Source organism: Ursus americanus, chromosome 15 (assembly GCF_024610735.1).
Source record: "Ursus americanus isolate L20-20 chromosome 15, mUrsAme1.1.p, whole genome shotgun sequence".
NCBI classification, from domain to species: domain Eukaryota; kingdom Metazoa; phylum Chordata; class Mammalia; order Carnivora; family Ursidae; genus Ursus; species Ursus americanus.
This window is the reverse complement of record NC_142141.1, coordinates 20591875-20610804: the sequence shown is the minus strand read 5'-3', so window position 1 is coordinate 20610804 and position 18930 is coordinate 20591875. Positions and strand designations below refer to the sequence as shown.

General features: G+C 40.7%; 1 protein-coding gene across 4 annotated transcripts in view; it reads right to left on the bottom strand.

Annotated features, from left to right (window-relative positions):
* Positions 1-437: 437 nt before the first annotated feature.
* Positions 438-18930, bottom strand: part of GEMIN5 (gem nuclear organelle associated protein 5) — a 42427-nt gene continuing 23934 nt past the window's right edge. For 2 of the 4 annotated variants that reach the window (XM_045791971.2, XM_087867831.1), the window contains exons 17-28: positions 18467-18580; positions 17894-18016; positions 16613-16711; positions 16063-16200; positions 14709-14856; positions 11841-11960; positions 11229-11439; positions 9420-9668; positions 7786-7948; positions 6515-7019; positions 5101-5197; positions 438-4517 (exon numbers count right to left, since the gene is read on the bottom strand). In XM_045791971.2, the coding sequence (XP_045647927.2) occupies positions 4350-4517; positions 5101-5197; positions 6515-7019; positions 7786-7948; positions 9420-9668; positions 11229-11439; positions 11841-11960; positions 14709-14856; positions 16063-16200; positions 16613-16711; positions 17894-18016; positions 18467-18580 (2135 nt within the window). In that variant the 3' untranslated portion in view covers positions 438-4349. The remainder of the gene's footprint in view (positions 4518-5100; positions 5198-6514; positions 7020-7785; positions 7949-9419; positions 9669-11228; positions 11440-11840; positions 11961-14708; positions 14857-16062; positions 16201-16612; positions 16712-17893; positions 18017-18466; positions 18581-18930) is intronic. The other 2 variants (XM_045791972.2, XM_087867832.1) reach the window with 1 other exon arrangement.

Sequence of the window (18930 nt, the reverse complement as noted above, 5' to 3'; positions counted from 1 at the left end):
AATGTGATTTCAGATGGTCATCTGTGTTTTTTCCACGTCTGTTTGTTCTCCCTGCTTTTCCTTCTGGCAAACCTGAGGAGAAGTTAGGGAGACTGATTATGTGAGTACCAAGAATGTGAGTCTTTAAAAAGTTAATAGTGGTACATGTAGCCAGGGCAGTAAGGAATTTGGTTAGAGTTCTCTTGGAGTAATATCCCACAACTGGGGTAGGAAGCTCAGGACTGTGATTTTTTTTTTTTTAAACTAGTCATTTAAAAAGTACATTGTATTGTTTTTTGAATGACTACAGTATGGACAATTTAGAAAAACCAAAAACCCCTTTGAAATGGTCAAAATGAAAACTGGTAACTCACTGAAGTGGATGAATAGTCTTACATTTTAAAAGCTTATGAAAACTCAATTCCAAATGATTCGAAAATGTCAAGTATTATAAACTGGTATTTAAGATGCTTGTAAATATTATTTATGTTTTTAATTTTGTAAAATAAAGATTTCTTTTTAACCACTGGCACGAAGGTTTGGTCTTTCATAGCTATTAATTGCTGACTGTAGAAGATGGTCATTTGCAATCAGTGACTAGAAGCATCTCACCTGCCCCCAAACTCTTGTCTCCATATCCCACAAGTTGGCTTGCATGTAAAATGTCTTACTTTATAGGAAGTTTTTTTTTTTTTCTTTTAAGATTTTATTTATTTGGAGAGAGTCTGAGCAAGAGACAGAGACCACAAGCAGGGGCAGAGGGAGAGGGAGAGGGAGAAGCAGACTTCCGACACAGGACTTGATCCCAAAACCCTGGGATCATGGCCTGAGCCACCCAGGCATCCCTGTAGGATGTTTTTAATGACCAACTGTGTAAATGGAATTGTCTCTTCACTTCATAATCCCCAACTGATTGTCCAGCTTTACTAGTAAAACTAGTTTTAATTCTGTCCTGGGACCACTCCATTACATTTGGTGGATTAGCTTGGTAGTTAGTGGACTTTTAAGACAAACTGAACTTTGGTATTGTAGCAATGGCTCCAGACTATTTCCAGCCCTTCCAGTTGGCACAAAACAAGGAGTCTGAAGAAGTCTGGTATAGGAGCAGATCTAGGCTTTTCACTGGGATGTTCACATATAGGAAGAGAGGTATTTATCACTGATTTGTGGTAAAAATAACGTAGGTCAGGCCCAGTGGTTCTCAGCCAAGTTCTTTGGCATGCTGGTGACTGTGGGGCCTGCACAGATGTCATTAATTTATTTTTAGAGTGAGTGCACAAGTGGGGGTGGAGCAGAGGAAGAAACAGACTACCTGCTGAGCAGGGAGCCCGATGTGGGGCTTGATCCCAGGACCCTGGGACTATGACCTGAGCTGAAGGCAGACACTTAACCAACTCAGCTACCAAGGTGCCCCCAGATGTCCTAAATTTAGATTCAAATAGGGAATTTGTCTTTGCCACAGTTGAGGAAAGACTTACATGTCAGGAGAAATACTGAGAAGAAGGGTTGAGGAACTCATTGGTGAGTGGAAGGTCTGGTCATTGCATGTGAGGGATAAGAGTTTATTAAAGTGTTGCTAAAGAAAGGGCACAAGTCTAGTAGAATTGGCAGGAACTTTATATACATATATATGAGCACATGTAGGGCTCTGTAAGTGGTTATGCTCAGAAAGGGATGGTCCTGTAGAGAGTAACCAGAGGATGCTAATTATGGGGTGAATTCAAGCCCCTCCACATGAACTGCCAAATGTTCTCAAATTTGTGTTCTGCTAACCCAGTAAGGTTGACTACCAACTACAAGCCTGACTGTCAGCTAAAGCTGCTGTGAATGAGCTCAGTTTTTTAAGTCTAAGCTATTAATGAATAGTCTTTCAATTTCCTAATTTATTCAGTCCGTAAGTTTCCATTGTATACCTACTAGATACTAGACACTGTAAATAGGTGCTAGGGATAAAACAGCACATGGAAGACATAATCTCTACCCTCACTGGAGCTTACAGTCTGGGTTGCCAAAGAGTCGTAATTCACAAAAATATAATTTGTGAGCTGTAAAGTACAGGACACTGATGTCCTTTAGGTTGAGGTTCAGGGATAGTCTTTTGAGAAGGGACATTTCATCTGAGATCTAAGAGATGGGTAAGAATGGACCAGGCAAAAGAACAATGTGGGCAAAACTACTGGGATGACAAGAAAACTTGGTGGGTTCCAGCAGCCTAAGAGACCAGTGTGGGTGGAATCTAGAAACAAGGATGAGAGTGTAAGAACAGGAGGCCAAGAGGTAAATAGTAGGATCAGGCAAGGGCCTTGGAAGCTCTGTAAGATGATCTTCTTTCCACTAACAATGGGAAAGTACTGAAATAATTTTTTTTAACAGGAAATTGGTAAGATTTGATTTGTAATTTAGACTTGTCATTGGTATAGAAAAATGGAGAATCAGTAATAAGAGCAGATTGAGAGAGACGGGGAGGTGAGAGCAAACAAGGGTTTGGATTGGGTAAAGGAGCAACACTATTTCTTCATTTGCTAGTAATATCTACTTGGAAAGCTTGAGTCAACTCCTCAGTACTTTGACTCTTTGTGGTTCTGATAATTAGGGAGATAGAAATGAAAATCATTTATTCATTTATTCAAACTGGAATGGCTTAACCACATTATCTAGTATGGGAAAGAGGAGAGGAGTTTGGGAGGAAATGGAATCGTGTCACTTCTGGGTAGTTTCATTGCTTAGCTGTCAAGTAGTAACTCTTGTTCTTACCAAAGCAGTAGTCGAGGAGTGTGTAAGTATTCCTCCAAAGCACAGATGATGGTTCTGATAAATCACAATGGAGTTTAGAATTTCTAGTTTAATAATACTGTTCTTTAATTAAGTGGAAGGGAATAAATATTTTTCTGTCTCTGCAAGTGAAGCATTTGTTCATTTCAGCAAAGGTTGTAGAACTGGTATCTAGTTCTCCACGTAGCCTTGCCTATGTATAATCTTTGCAACCAAGAGGATTTTCCATCCCCAGTAACAATGCATCTTCTTCTTCAGGTTCAAGTAACTGTGTAAAGAATCATGAGGATCTAAATTCTACAATATTTGCTTTTTTGGGTTTAGCATTTTTAAATTCTAAAGTTAGGTTTAATTAAAACAAACAAAACCCCTGGTCAGTCAGATCTTTAAACAATGGTCTCCTAAACTTTTTCCTTCCTAGAGTTCCTGTTAATGAATTTTATTCTTGCTGCCCACAACAACCCCAACCTAGGAAATAATTGAAAAATAAACTGGACACTCAAGCAGACAAGTTTTCACAATGAATCCCAAAGAAAATAGTTATATTATTGGTAAAGAGTGCTCCTTCCCAACCCTACCCTAGACTATCTGATTTTTACACCCCAGCAACTGGGATATTACAGAAACACCTGTTCCTGACATTGTTCAACTATTTAACCAGAGTGAAGAAAGGACCTCAAAAGTATGCTCAATAATGGGGAGGCGAAGGGGAATGAACAGGTTTTATAATTAAATAGTATGTAGGATCCCATTATGCTGAAGTCAGAGTCCACTGATCCAAAAGTGGACATAATGCAAAATTATTCATTTTTCTTCAAAGACCATCTGTGGTTTTAATTCTCAAAGGGTGATCCAAAAAAGATTAAGAGCCACTGAAACAGTAATTTCTTCCTGAGCTCTTTTGATCACCATTATGTTTTATAAAACTGAAGGGATAAGACACATCTGAGTTTTAGTTATTTGTTCTTCTAATGTTTTAGTAAATGATTTGTTCAAATAAGCAATTACATGAAACAATAAAACCAAATTTTTGACCTTAAGTTCAGATGGATGGTAGAGTCAACATGATGGGTAAAGGCCTATTTCACATTCTAAGTGAAGTCTTTGAAAGAATACAAGGGGAGAACCCAAGTTAACAAAAACAGTAAGAAAAATGATACCAAGTCATAAAATGGAGCAATTCTGTCTCCAAAAAGAATGACATGTTTAGCATCAGGCAAAGTATTTATAAAGGTAGCTTGTGTTTAAGAACATAACACTTTGGGTAATTAAAAAGTTTCTCCTCTTTGGGTGAAACCTGCATAAGGCTTTAGAGATGACCAACAATCACACTGCAGGTGTTAGTTGTGAATACCTACTGCTGGTTTTTCATGATCCTTCCTCCAGTAGGAAACCACAGTTGAGTCCAAAGTCCGATTCCACTATGTCTAAGGGTAGAACAGAGTCAATTCAAACTTGAGCCTCATTTGTATTATTTGGATCACTGCAAAAACATCTAGGGATCAGAGGGAATGTCTGGCACGGTGTAACTGCAGAGGTGAAGGGTGTCTGTCATACGTTTTGTATTTGGCACAGTTTTCTTATAGATCTTTGAAAATTCACGTGCAGAAGGTCTGGCAGTATCTTTTGTAAACTTTAGTGTTGCCATATTTCTGAAGGAGCTCTTGGGCCTGTTGCTGCATGTCCTGGGTCACGCTGCCAGGACACTGGGACCCAATGTGAAGCAGGATAAGGCAGCACTCCAGCACGTCTGGGAAGGGCCAGGTCTGAAAGATGACACAGGGATGAACAAGGAAGCATTTGCAAAAGAGCCACATATACCTGCACAGAGGCAGAAGCAACTCAAAGTCTCATCTAGTGAAACTTCTCAGGCGCGGCTGAGCCATTTCCCTTATAAGGCTCTTCATCAGTTACTCTAAGGATAGAGGATACTCAAAACTGGGATGGCTATTGGGATATCCTTTCTCAAATGAAAGAATCATTTTCTAGAGCCCTACTCAATTCAAATCATGATTCTCCTTTAATACCAGGGCCACATTCACATATACCCATCCATCTGTAAGCTATCAAATACATGGTACCAATTTTAATTTTATTTTACCTCCTAATTCTAAAATTTGTTCCATTTCTCTGAAGAATGAGGCATAAAATTGCTTGTGTTATCAATAATCCTGTTCTCACAAAACATTTTAGTTAACCAGACACAATGGGATCCTAAATTTTTAAGCATATACAAATGTGTAGATTTCAGAAATGGTACAGAGAATCAGATGACCTTAAAGAATCTGGTATAGTCAGTTGATAATATAAAAAATCAAGTTTTACCAAAGGAACTGCTGTAAATCTTACCTTAACACTCTCAGGAAATTTAGCTATTTTCTCATTTGCCTCCGTAAGCCTTTTGGTTAATTCAGGCAGAGAAAGTGGCTGATTTTTTTCTTCTTTACTAGTAATAATAATAAAAAAAGCATAAGTCACATGCCTTGCCCCACATAACTTTTAACTGTTATCCTACAAATAAAATTCTTTTGTCATCTGGGTCTTATCTCTCATCTTTAATACAAAGGTCAAGAGGAGGGAATTTAATGTGATATAAAGTTTTCAAAATGAAATACCATTCCTCATTATTTTCCAAATCCCCACTTCTTAGACACATAGCTCTAATGAAAATTTAGGACCTTGAGGGGATTCAGTCCTGCAGCCAAGTGCAGAAAGCCTGGATTTCTCTGGGGAATAGTTAGACATTGCTGGGGCTCCTAACCGTAGATGTATGGATGCACATTTTTCTGGGAAGAGTGTCTTAAGCTTCTCAAAGAGTCCTGTGATGCAGAGGTTAAGAGCTGCTGGGTTAGAGAACTTTTTAGTGTTTTTCTTGTTACTAAAACCAAGCCCACAGCTGCCTAGAGTGTGGTGGCTTACTGGAGAAGTGACTCAAAACTCTGACTCAAAATTTCAATGGGAATCTTTTTTTTTCCCCCAATGGGAGTATTTTTACAGCAATAAATATACAAGGGCTTCAAAACTTAATTTTTTTTTTTAGTTACTGATACTAGTTATCAGTTTATTGATGGTACTAGTTTCGAAGTTTTAAGCCTTGTGCTGGAAGACAATCTAGGTAAAAGGCACTCAGCATAATAACCAATCAGTAATTGTTCATCACTACAAATGCCCAAGGCAGAGGGCCCTGCAATAGTGCAGATGCACTTTACAGTGATTAGGGAGTGGCTCCTGTCATCCACCTGGTCCCTGTGTTCAACAGAAGTGATTAGGACAGCATTCTGATCACTTGGGATTTTCTTAATTCAGCATGCAGTTTTGTACCACTACCCTTTCTGTGTATTTTCTGGGATAGCACAGAACTATTGAAAAACTATGGTTTTCATTAATGATGCAATAATGCAACTCCCCATTTGACATGATTAATTTTTTTGGGGGGGAATCTACTTTTTGCTCAAAGGTAGTATTTTATTGTCTGTCCTATGGTTATTAACATTATTTGTGATTTCATTTAATTCCCCAAACAAGTGAGGTAGGAGTAGGTACTCCCAATTAAAGATGAGGGAGCAAAAGCTCAGAAACATTAAAAATCTTGCCTGAGGTCACTCAGCAGAGCCAGGATTAGAACCCCATGTTGGCCTCCAAAGCCTGTGCCTACTACATTATGGTGCTGGCAAGCGACCTGATCAAGCTCATCTGTGCTGATTTTTATCTGATGATGATGTGAGAACTCAGCAGGGTATTTCCAATCCCACCTCATACTTACCACTCGCTCGGAGGACTAGAGAGGGACTGTTCTGCTACCTGTTCTGATTCATTCTTATCAGGACCATTTGTTGAAGATTTACAGACTTGACTCTTCTGGTGTTGGCGGATCATTTCTGCCAAGGTCTCCTGGACTTCAGCAACGGTTCTCTGTGAGTTTTGGAGACTGGCATGCTTTTCTGAAAAGAGCTCTTTACAAGTGATCAGCATTTGCTCGCTTTGTTCTGTGAGTCTCACATCTAATTCTGGAGGCCTGCTTGGCTCTGGCTCGGAAACTTTGGGGTCCGTTTCTTCAGTGCTGGCATTGTTTATCTGCTGGCTTTGCTCAACAGAGGTTGTCCTTCTGTGAGCAGCCCTTACCCAAACACTGGATTTGGGGCAAGGCCTGGAGAGAGACCACCAGAATTCATACAGATGCCCATAAATAAAAAAGGCCTCCAAGCTTTTGAAAGCTGGTGTGGTGGGGGACTGATGTTCGCCCAGTTTGTCTCTTAGATGGTCACAGCCTAGGAGGAGAAGAAAAGGATTTAGGGTTGTGCGTTTCTTTATCTGCTAGAAATCTGGCCCCTTCCCTTATGTTTCCTATCACCCAAGGAGAGGATCTCAAGAAGAAAGGATAGCAGTGATCATGGGACCACATGCCCTTCACCAAAAGCCAACCAGAGCCAAACATTTCCTGACCTAGGACAGCATTCTTGATGCTGTAGTCTACGTGTCAATCAAAGTATTAGAGAAAAAATACTGCATCTTCCTATGAAAGGTCTGGGGGGTAAGATCCCTCTATGTCTCTAAAAAAAAATCACAGTGATTTAGTTTAGTGACTATGCAGTTCAAAGAATGTCTTTCTGCTGTGCTTCACTATTCTTTTTCAAATTCATTCATCTATTTATTTTAAATGTTTCTCTACACCCACTGTGGGGCTCAAACTTATCCTGAGATCAAGAGGTCCATGCTCCTCTGACTGAGGCAGCCAAGTACCCCATGAGCTTTTCCATTCGTAACTAACTTGTGAGCACATTGCTATTTCTCTCAAACTGTGTAGGAAAATTTATAGAAGGCAGTAAGGTAGATAAGGCCAGGTAAAGGAAACCAGCCCAGTCATTCTGGTTACCTCTTAGGAGCTCGGGTAAGAGAATTCAAACTTGGTGCTGAATGACATAGCTGGCTGGTCTCTATCTTCCAATGATAAATGTATTGCTAGTGCGACACCACTGGTGGTGGTTGCATCATCCACTAGTACGCATGCCCCAGCAGAGGTGGCGGGTCACTTACCCTCAGGAAGAAAGGCTGAGTGTACTTCCTGCATGATGGTGAAGTTTCCTGAATCGTAGCTCCGGACCACAGCCCGAAGCAGGGCTTCCACAGCTGCGTCCCAGGAGGCCACTTGCTGGCTCAGCACTGCCAAGGTCAGGTCATGGCAAATGTGAAGCAGAAGCTGGAGGGAGGAGCCAGAGTTTCGGTTAAACATTCTCCCACAGCAAGCACTGGGATGATACCAGAAATATTCCTATTGACCGCACGTGGAAGAAGTATAGACAGTGTATGTTTAAGAAAGCTCCTCCTATCTCCACCACCCATTTTTGCTTCCCTATCTGAGAAACTTTCCTATCTAGTTGCATAGTAACATACCTTGTCTGGTGTTAAAGTCTGTCCATGCTAAAAAAAAAATGCCTTGACATTTATATTTAATTAAAACAAAAAGTGAGTTTCGGAACGAAAAGGTGTAATTCAACCAACCAAGCTGGAGTATAATTAAGAAAATTTATAGTGAGCAATTATTGACTTTGATAAATACATATATCTGTATAGATATATACGCTACAATCACCACCAAACTCAAGACCTAGAACATTTTCATCATTCTAAAATATCCCCGTGTGCCCCTTTGCAGGCACTCCCCTCTCCCTGATTTGGTTTTGGCCAGTATAAATTTTGTCTTTTCTAGAATTCATATGAATAGACCTAGAGTATATGGTCTTTTGTGCCTTTGTTCTTTCACTTATTGTAATACTTTCAGGATTCGCTGATACTGGTTGTACATCACTAGTTCGTTCCTTTTTAGTGCTGCATAGTATCCCACTGTATGCTAGAACACGGTCTGCATATCCATTCACCAACTGATGGACATTTGGGTTGTTTCTCATTTTTGGTTGTTGTGAACTAAAGTGCAACGAACATTTGTGTACAAGTTTGTGTGGACACCTGATTTCATTTCTTTTAGTGAAATATCTAGGCAGTGGGATTGCTGGGTCACTGAGCATGTCTATGTTTAACTTTACAAGAAGCTGCCCAACTGTTTCTCAAAGTGCTATAAATCACTTGAGGAAGTCTTGTTTCTCAAAAATAATGTGCCCTCATTTTCAAAAGAAAAACTAGATCAACTGATACCTATTTATAGGATGGGTATAGCTGTTACAATGAGTCAACTTTATTCTCTTTGCATCAGTATGGAGAGATTTTATAAACTGCTCACTGAAATAAGCAAGGCACAAAAGAATACATACGGCCTGACTTAGGGGCTGCCTTTGGTGAGCTGGGAAAGGAGAATGGGGACCAGGGACTTCAACCTTATTATATTTCTTTTACAAAAAACTAGAAGACTATACAAAACAAAACCAAAAAACTATGAAGCAAAAATGACAAAATGTGAACATCTGTTACTTCTGGTTGATGGGTACTCGATTTTTCTCTATGTTTTTCTGTATTTTTAGGCTTTTCTTCTTCTTCTTTTTTTTTTTTTTTTTAAGAGAAGACTGATCAAGACTAACTTCAAAGTCAAAGGGCTTTAATTAGTCTGAAGGGATCTTTCCAGGTTGCCTGGGCCTGCCTTGGTCTTTTCTGAAATGCAAACTGGCATATACCAGACACGGATTAAGAAGTCTTACTACAGAGTGCAGACAGGGTACCTGTTTGGAGGGAGTGTTATTTGTAGCAGACGGGTACTTGATACTCTGCAGCTGCTGTAGTGCTGCCTGATACTGCTCTGGGGTATCCAGGCTGAAGATGCTCTTCCATACAGCCGTCACCCTCTCCACGAAGGGCCCGTCAGTGCCTGCAGCCCAAGCGTTGTAGGAAGAACTTTTGGCCTCTGAAAGCTGCCTTTCCTCCAGGTGCTTGGACAGTAGCTCAAGAAGGCAAAACACCAGTCTCTGCCCCTGCAACCCAACAACAAAGGACAGGAACTGTTATGCAGTGGAAGTGCCTGAGTATCTCGAGAGCTCTCAGTTTCTCAGTGTTCCCCGTTACCTCTGCAGCAACCAAACCCCTTAGTAGGCTGCCTCTGGCCAGTGAGAGTCGTGAGTGAGGGGGGGAAAAGATGTGATCTAACAGATATTTTTCCAGATGCCTTTGCAGGAATCCTGGAGTTAGCCGGGAGCCCAAGCCAACATTTTTATAACACAGCCCTGCCCACTATAATGTGAGCCACATGCAGGCCAGCCACCCAAGTCTTGTGCCCCAGTTTGAGAAAAGATGGCCTGGATTCATCCAGTTCTTAGCCCCTGCCCAAACTTTAGATTCAGGGATACAGAAGTAAAGTGTAATAGGCAGAAGGTGCTAGAGCAGATAAGCTGTGTAGACCTGAGAGCTGGGGCAGGTGTTAGGCACCATGTCTCAGTAGGTTAAAGAGGCAGTCAGCTGGAAGAGAAGAGAATAAGCACAGAAAGAAGCTCTAGAAGAAAATCTTTCTTTTTGCTGGACTTTCAGCTGCCATGAGATTCGTGTGTACCCTTATAATAATATCTTCTCAGTTAAGCTTGGGAAGGTTTCTGTTCCACATAGCCAAAATAGCCTGATCATATCAGAACAGCATTTAGCATAAGCTTAAAGGTTTTCTTGCTTTGGTAAGGATGCTGTTTAAGAGAAAAGAAGAAATGCTAAATAACCATTTTGGAAACTTATTTTTTTTTTCTATATATAAATTAAACTCTCTAGATTTGGTAACTTTATAACGAATACACCAAATGACACTATCTTTGAGGGTGTACTACTTTTGTCTCCATTTTTATTTTGCAGTTCCCAGAAAGCTACTATTTTTCCTGGGCTATGAATATTTAGCTAGGAACTGTCTTTAGGCCCAGTAACTCTACTAGGGAAAGAGGAACTTACAAATGTTCATGTTAGTGTCTGACCAGCAAAGTTGTCTAAAATGGACAAAATGTTTATGTGTTCTGGAAACTGAGAGTGCTGATGCTTTTAAAGTAATCTCTGTTTTGATGTGTCAAATAAGACAGTGGTAAATTACTCATTTTTAACCAGAAAGGGGTAAACAGACATTTAACAAAATACTGATTTTACCACACTTATTTATGGCTTAAAGCTAAAGAGGGGTGCAATGGCAGAGCACCGTGATTTCGGTCAGAGGCTAATCCCTCTTCCTCTCCCTCTTCAAAGAAGACCTGATGACACCAATGAAGAGATAACAGACTGCTAGCCCAGGGGCTCAGCTGACTGAAGTCTAATCATATTATGTTGAACACAAACTGATAAGGAAGGAGATTACTGTGAATGACCACGTTCTCTCTTACTTTGAATATGGCAACTGACAAGCCACGGTACTTCCAGGGGATAGTATGGTCAAGGCTTGCTGGACGCTTCTAAGGATACCTGCCAAATTGGTACAGCTTGTTCAACTGGGTTATTCATTTGGAATTCAACTAGAAAAGGACTTGGGGTCCTTTCATCTTGAATACCAGGAGATACAATAACAGACTGACCTTTAGACTTTCATGTAGCTTCAGGGCTTCCTGAGCACCCACCCAGTTCCTGGCCAAAAGCAGCTCCTGGGCACATCGGAGAGCCAGGGAAGAGGACAACTCATTCTCTCCCACAATTGAAGCCAACTCTGCAGCAGTCTTAAGTGATGCTGCGTCTCCCTTCTTGGCCAAAACTTTGGCTGCATCGTAAGCAGAAGCAGCCCCTAAATAGCTGTAATACAAAAGAAAACCCCTAAGTGTCATAAACAGATCTCCTATTCCCTTTTCCACTGCCACACAGAGAATGACAGCATCATACAGGGGTAAGGACATAAAGGAACCTCAACATTTGCTGAACTGAACCCAGAATCTTCATTCCCTTCCAGTTTCCTTGTTTGATGGTAAAGACATCACTAGAATAAGGGGGACCTCCTGAGTCTGCTACTGAGGTTTCTTGAATAGTTATGGTGATTCATATAAATACCAAGGAGGTAGGTCCTGATGAATCTTATGAAGCTGGGTTTAATACACATATGCCTTTTTATTTTCTAGTCACTTTACCTCCCCCGCTAAACTTACTACTCTTATCCTGCTCTTCTACGTTCCGATACACGCCTGTTCCCTCAGGCTTACCATTTGGCCGCTACAGCATAATGGCCGTCTTTTTCCAGGATGGCTCCCCAGGTGAGATATAGGTCTTTCAGGATTGGGTCCTCTGGGCGCAATCGGGCCTTGGCAACTGCAATAGCTTCCCTAGAGGCAAGAACAGATATTAGCCAATTTGAAAACGCTAGAAGATAGGACAAACTGTCCCTCTTGTATCATTTATACTGTTCCAACTGCCTATAAAAAACCATTTTCCTGCATTACATGAGAAATTAAAACCACACGCTGAGCTCAATTCTTCACCTAGGTCAGCAGTTCTTAATGTGTGGTCTGTGGATTCCTGCGGGTCCCCAAGTCTTGTCACTTCACAGGAAACAGCCACCAATATTGTTGCCAATGATACAATTTGAGCTTTGAAGTGAAACCTAGAATTTTAGGAAATTTGTGCCTGCTACTCTGGGCCTGACAGCTTCCCAAAAGTTAAAGATTCTTCTGAAGAGACTGATGGTGGTATTAAAGAATGTGATTTTTTTTGATATTTTATAATGAAATGTGTTAACATTTGGAGTATCTGAAATTCTGTGAACTACTATTTTCCAGGTGACATACAACTTCTGAGTTGCAGCCCACAAGTCGTAGCTGGAATTAAAGTATTTTAGATTGAGGTGATCTAGGCAGAGCAATGTTTAAGAAGTACTTTGAGACATCAGCTTCTAGCCATGACAGAGTAACAGGGACCAGACTTACCCTCCTGCCAAAAACTAGACAAAATATGTATTTTTTTCAGACACTGGGCACCAGGCAGCTCAGGACTGTCATCCTGGAGAGAAGGGAACCAATGATGTGAACCCTGTCAGGGCCCTCCTGCAGCCATCTTCCTACAGGGAACCCCAGCAGAGCCTCAGCAGTCTCACTGAGTGGAGGAGAGACAAACCAATTGGAATTTGAGGGCCTGCATGATAGGAAGGAAGCTATCCAGGAAGGGACTACAGAACTGTTTGGGGATCCCATGGAGTCTTTTGCTAAACACAGAGGCCACACATGTGCAGGAAACTTTTTAAGGCTGGACAAAGAATAATCAGGGAACTGTAAGCTGAGTAATTCCCAGAGCTCACTCGGGGCCTGGGGGACTTTTGTGTTTTGACCAGCCAGACATTTGAGTTCTGATTTGTTGAATACACAAGGGGTTCAGTAAAGACACCAGAAGGTAGAAGTGCACCCTAACTCTAGAGTATAGATTTCTCTAAACTTGTCCCAAGAAAGCCTAAAAACAAGCCATGAAAAGATCAAGCTGTCCATAGCAACTTTTTTTTTGAAGATTTTATTTATTTGAGAGAGAGAGAGAGCAAGCGAGTAAGTGAGCACAAGCTGTGGGAGGGGCAGAGGGAGAGGGAGAAGCAGGCTCCCCACTAAACAGGGAGCCCTGACACGGGGCTCGATCCCAGGACCCTGAGATCATGACCTGAGCTGAAGTCAGCTGCTTAACTGACTGAGCCATCCAGCGCCCTGGATCCATAGCAACTTTAATGCCCTCTAGAACAGAGTTCAGCACTCTCTAAAGGAAGACAGACCAAAACCGAATAAAGAAAAACAGTCACCCCGAAGCCATCACATCAAATGGCTGAAAATCAGTGATGGAGAAAGTCCTAAAAACAGAGAGAAAGATGACATAGTTCCTATATGACAAAGATGAGATTAAATGCAGTAGTCAAGTCAAAAACAACATAAGAGAAAACAGTGTCATCTTTGATGCCCTGAAAGACAAAAACTGCCAGAGAAAGATCCTTTAAAATGAAGGCAAAATTAACGGCTTTTCTAGACAAAAGTTGATGGAATTGGCTGCCAGAAGAATCACACTACAAGAGTGAAGATCTTGTTCAGGTGAAGGAGTTGAGAGCAATTAGAACCTTGGACCTATAAGAGTGAAAAATGCTGGAAATAACGTATATGGGCGAATATTTAAAAAATTTTTAAATTAATAAATTATTTTAAAAATGACAGGTTAAAGCAAAAATTCTAATAGTGTAATGTGGGGCTATAACATGTCAAATATATGACAACAGCAGAAAGGACAGGGAGGAAGAAAAGAAAGATGTTGTCTATAAGAAGTAATACAATATTATTTAAAAGTAAACTGTGATAAATTTGCTAATCATCACAAGCCCTAAAGCAACCATAAAATAAATGAATAGGAGTAAAGCTAATAAGCCAGTATTGGAGATAAGAAAATATTCACTTGATTCAAAAGAAAGCAAGAAAAGACAAAATGAACAAATAATAGATGGGACAAGCGGCAAGATGGTAAATTTTAATTGCACCAATATTTAAGCACTCCAATTAAAAGACAGAAACCATCAGACTGGATAAAAAACAAGACCCAACTGTATGCTGTTTACAAGAAATATTTCACTCCTTTTGTTTGTCACTACTTACAAATGTATTATAGTGAAAGTGTAAGAACTTGGACAGGAAGGATTCATACTGGTCTCAGGAGAGTGGTTACTTCTAGAGAAGGGATGAGGACAGAACTGGAGAAAGGCAATTCAACCAAATCTGGAATGTTAAACTTAAAACAAAGCTGGGGGCACAGGGAGCTTTGGGGGTGGTTGGCAAGATCCTGTCCCTTTTGTCTCATACTGTTTTCTTTATTTGCGTTAGTTTATGGATAAAGAAGTTCTGAAAAAGATCAGTGGCAAACACTGATAAAAATTAACATTTGTTAAGTATAGGTAGTGGGTGCACTGATGTTTGTTAAGCCGGTGTACGTATATTTCCGTATGTTTGGGATGTTTAATTACAACAGAGGTCTGTGCTGGTTATCAGTGAGCAGAGCTGTTCAGCAGATGCATGCCACCTTGTATCCAACTGCCGGTCCGACCGCAGGGCCATACAAACCTGTAGAAATGGTTTGACTTGAGCAGCTCTACAGCTTCGTACACTTTGTGGATAGAAAGTAGGTGAGAGGCAGCCTTGACATACTGATCTTGAAAGCACAGCTGTTTGGCAAAAGCTTCCACGGCCCACAGCCACACATGGTAGCCGGCTTTAAAAAAAAACAAAAGACAGTGGTTGAATAAGAAGCAGGTTTAAGAAAAAAAAATAAGCACATACACTTGGGTTGAAAATGCCTTGGTGTTAGTCACTGCATAAAGTACATTTAGATACTAATTCAGTTGCCATTACAGGTCATCTGCTTCATCTACTCTCCCTATACCTACATTTTAAAACATCAATTTTTTCTTTGATCATATAACACATAGAAAATAGTGCAGAATTCAAAAGGTACAAAAGAGTACGGATGTCAGGGCAGTGATTACCCTTGTTGGGGTGTGTGGAGACTGACTGAAGAGCAGCATGAGAGAAGCTTCCAGGGTGCTGGCAGTGTTACACTTCTTGATATGGGTGCTGATTACAAGGGTGGATTCAAGTTTGTGAAATTCATTGTCAGTCACAGCAATGACCTGTGTACTACCCCCTCTCTCTATATATAGTATACTTGAATACAGTTAAAACACTGGGCATGGCATAAAAACTTTCCTTGTTATCCTGGCATCTCCCTACCCAAACTCGTCCAAATTCCTTTCCCTGGAGAAAACCACTATTATTAGTTTCTTTTGAAACCTTTTTGACATAGTCTATGAAGACACATTGAAATATAAATCACAGAGCAGGAAATACTGTTGTGCGCCTACAGCTTGATTCTCCCCACTTGCTCCACTCTGGAGCTCCATTTCATATCAGAACGCACAGGGCTGCCTCATTCTTTCATAGCAGCTTCTACTCTGTAGAGGTACGAGATTTAACCAGTCTCTTCCTGAGGGACAGAGAGGTTCCTGTCCTGATCTTTTGCTACTACCAATACTGTTGTGATGACAGTCCATGTATACTTGTCATCTTGCATGTGTGAGTACGGTTAATTCCCAACACTTAGAACTACTGAGGTAAGGATATTAGACATGCCCAAACTGTCCTGCAAGAGAGGGTCCGTCTTTTTAGAAGATTTTATTTGAGAGTGCATGTGAGAGCACAAGCCGGGGGGGCAGGGTGGGGGGTGTGGGCAGAGAGAGAGGGAGAAGCAGACTCCCAGTGCAGTGGGGAGCCCAATGCAGGGCTCCATCCCAGGACCCCGGGATCATGACCTGAGCCGAAGGCAGACGCTTAACAGACTGAGCCCCCAGGTGCCGTGTGAGTGTCCATCTTTGGTGGACATACCCTAAAGGGGTTAGCACTTTTGTTGAAAAGAACTTACCAACTGGTGCCATTGCCACAAGACTGTCTGTCAGCTCCCCTCTTTCTGCTGCTGTCTGAAGAACACCTTTTAGATCTCCTTTCCAAAGCATGAGCTGGTGAAATAATTCGGGGTGGCCATTTTCCAAGTGACCTTTTCCTGTTTGGATGAGAGATAATATTGGGAAGATGTTTCAGAAACCTCTGTCTACACAGACTTCTAGAGTAAGAAAGGCCGGATGAAAGAGAGGAACAAACTCCTAGAATGCGCTGTTGCTGGCTGACAGGAGAGTCATCTCCCAGAGTGTTCGTAACGTGGTGTGAAGTCCACTCAGTCCCTTGTCTACCCACTCACTTTCACTTACACTCACAGTGAACACTGTACGTTCTGGTCCTATGACCGAAGCACGGGCTGTATGCGAATATGCAGATCGGGGAGCTCAAAACCTAGTTAGTTGACATGTAAAATGAGCCATTATGATGCAGCAGGATGGCAGCCATAAAAGAGGTACCAATGAAGTGTTAGGGAAGCATAAAGATAGACTGGGTCATGTTCACTGGACTTGCCTCACCTTCAACCTCAATCATTCTGTACAGGGCAGCCCGGTCTGTGAAAAGCCCCAGGTGAAATCTTTCCTCAAGATCAGTAGACACCTCCTCATTTAGCTCTGCTAATTCAAAAAGACAAGGAAAATGAGGTTACTATTTTCTGTCCAATTTTCCAAATGTATGTCCAGAACACCCATTTCAGACAGTGAAAAGAAGAGTCTTGTGCTCTTGTTTACCCTAACAGAGACCCCTGCTGGATAGGACGGTAGGAAAATCTGAGAACATTTTGAGTTTTTTAAGCTCAGCCTTGGCAAAATCCAGTGAGACAATTTAGTTCTCAGTTTGCTCAAATAAAGATTCGGTGGGGGGCGGGAAAGGGGATATAAAAAGCCAACTGCAAATTCAACATGTATTTTAAATGCAGTAAAAAACAAAACAAAAAAAACTAACATGAAATGTTCTTAACATTCACTAGGATCTACCACAGAGGGATTCAATATTCATTCTGTTTTTAAAAAAGTCACCCGAGCAATTTTCCAGTAAGGTTAATAATGTAAAACTATATTAGGTGTATAAGTTATAGGAAGTCATCAAAAAGTCCCCGAAAGAGGGCTATGTGTATAAGAAGAGCATAAAATATTTCTGGAGAGAGACAAGAAACTGGAAATAGTGTGGCCTTGGCCTTGAGGGGAAATGGGAAGAGTAGGTATCAGGGTGGAAATATAAAAAAGATTTTCTTTTTGAATCTCTGAGTAGCATTATCTTATGTATCCCGTTTTAACATGTAGAACTGAAAATTAAAAATCAAAATGTCAAAATGATAGGCATTGAATGAGGGCTTTGCAAAAGTAAAATTAAAAAAACCTCCTAAAACAAAAACTTCCACCCAAATTCTAAAAAAGGAAGTGCCATATAATGGGTATATTTCTAATAAGCAAGTATTCTTTTTTCTACATGAAGGTACTATTTCCTGGGGAAAAGATAGTTGAAGGAGTGGATTCATGCTGAGCTTTTTAAGCCATCCTACCAATTCTGGCACACAGATGGCTGGTAACAACTCAATTTATAACAGTAAGTCAGAGTACTGCATCTCAAAGTCAATGGGGAGTGCTGATAGTGGATCAGAATAGGAAGCTTGGCACTGGGGTCCGGGGGAGGGGGGGGGAGGGAAGCCTGGAAGAGAATGTAGAAATACAGACCATTTTAGACATTTGGTTGCGCATTCATTCAACATATATACAAGTGCCTCTTATGTGCTAGTTCCCAGAGGAGTATGGATGGGCCAAGGAAGTCTGTTTTTGTACCTTTGGAGTGTTTTGCAGTTGCTAATACCAAACAGTCCTGATGAAGCTCCTCCTTGGACCTGTGGTCCAGGCTGGTAGTCAGTGGAAGCATGGAACGAGCTTTTCGCTTCTTGGTTAAGGATTCTGAAATGTAATAACAATACAGACCTCCTGAAGAAGAGCTGATCGGAATCACAAAACCAGATGGCCATTGTGTGAAAGTAAGCTACTGAAAGGATACTGCTGGGCATCAGAAAAGTTCCTACTCTTACAAAGAAACTTTCAAGTTAAATTAGCTGGGGGCAGTGTTTACAACACACACAAACACCCGTGAAGCATTCTCAACAGCTGCAAAATGACAGTTCGTCATTAAAACATTGAAAAATGCTTAAAATTGTTTAACTGTTAAAACTGTTTAAAAACATGACCCAAAACCGAAACAATCAATACAACAAACAAATATTTAAAACCTAAAAAACAAACAAAACTCCCAACAAAAACCAAAAACAATAAAAACCAAACACTTCGGAGTTTTCGGTTGCATGTAATATTTGAGGGTGCTTTCACAAAATATTTTAATCAGTAGACACCAACCTGGCTTCTCTTTAGGTGGCTCCTTCTTCAGTAGAGTGACTTTGTTATTAACAGTGACCTTTGACTTTTCAAAGCCTAATAAAACCGGAGCGCAGGTAACTGGTTCTCTAGAAGCTACAAATGGGGGATAAAAAAAAAAAAGTTTGGAGAAGAACAATGCAGAATCCAGTTCTTTTTAATAATTAACAACTATACCAGACTTAATAGTGTGATTTTATATATTCCATAAAAGGAGATAAAATACTTTGGAAAGGAAGCATGGGTAGTCTTCTCCCTTTTCCCACCTCACAAACTGTATTCTAGGAATCTGTAAGTTTATTACTTAGAACTCTAATTGGTCTAAAGAGAAGTTGTTTCTAGCCCCCACAATTTTATACCACAGGCCCAGGAATTCTGAAACTCTGCTCAGATGGCAAAAGACTTCTTACATATTTAGATGACAAAGTACTAGTTGCATGTTTAAT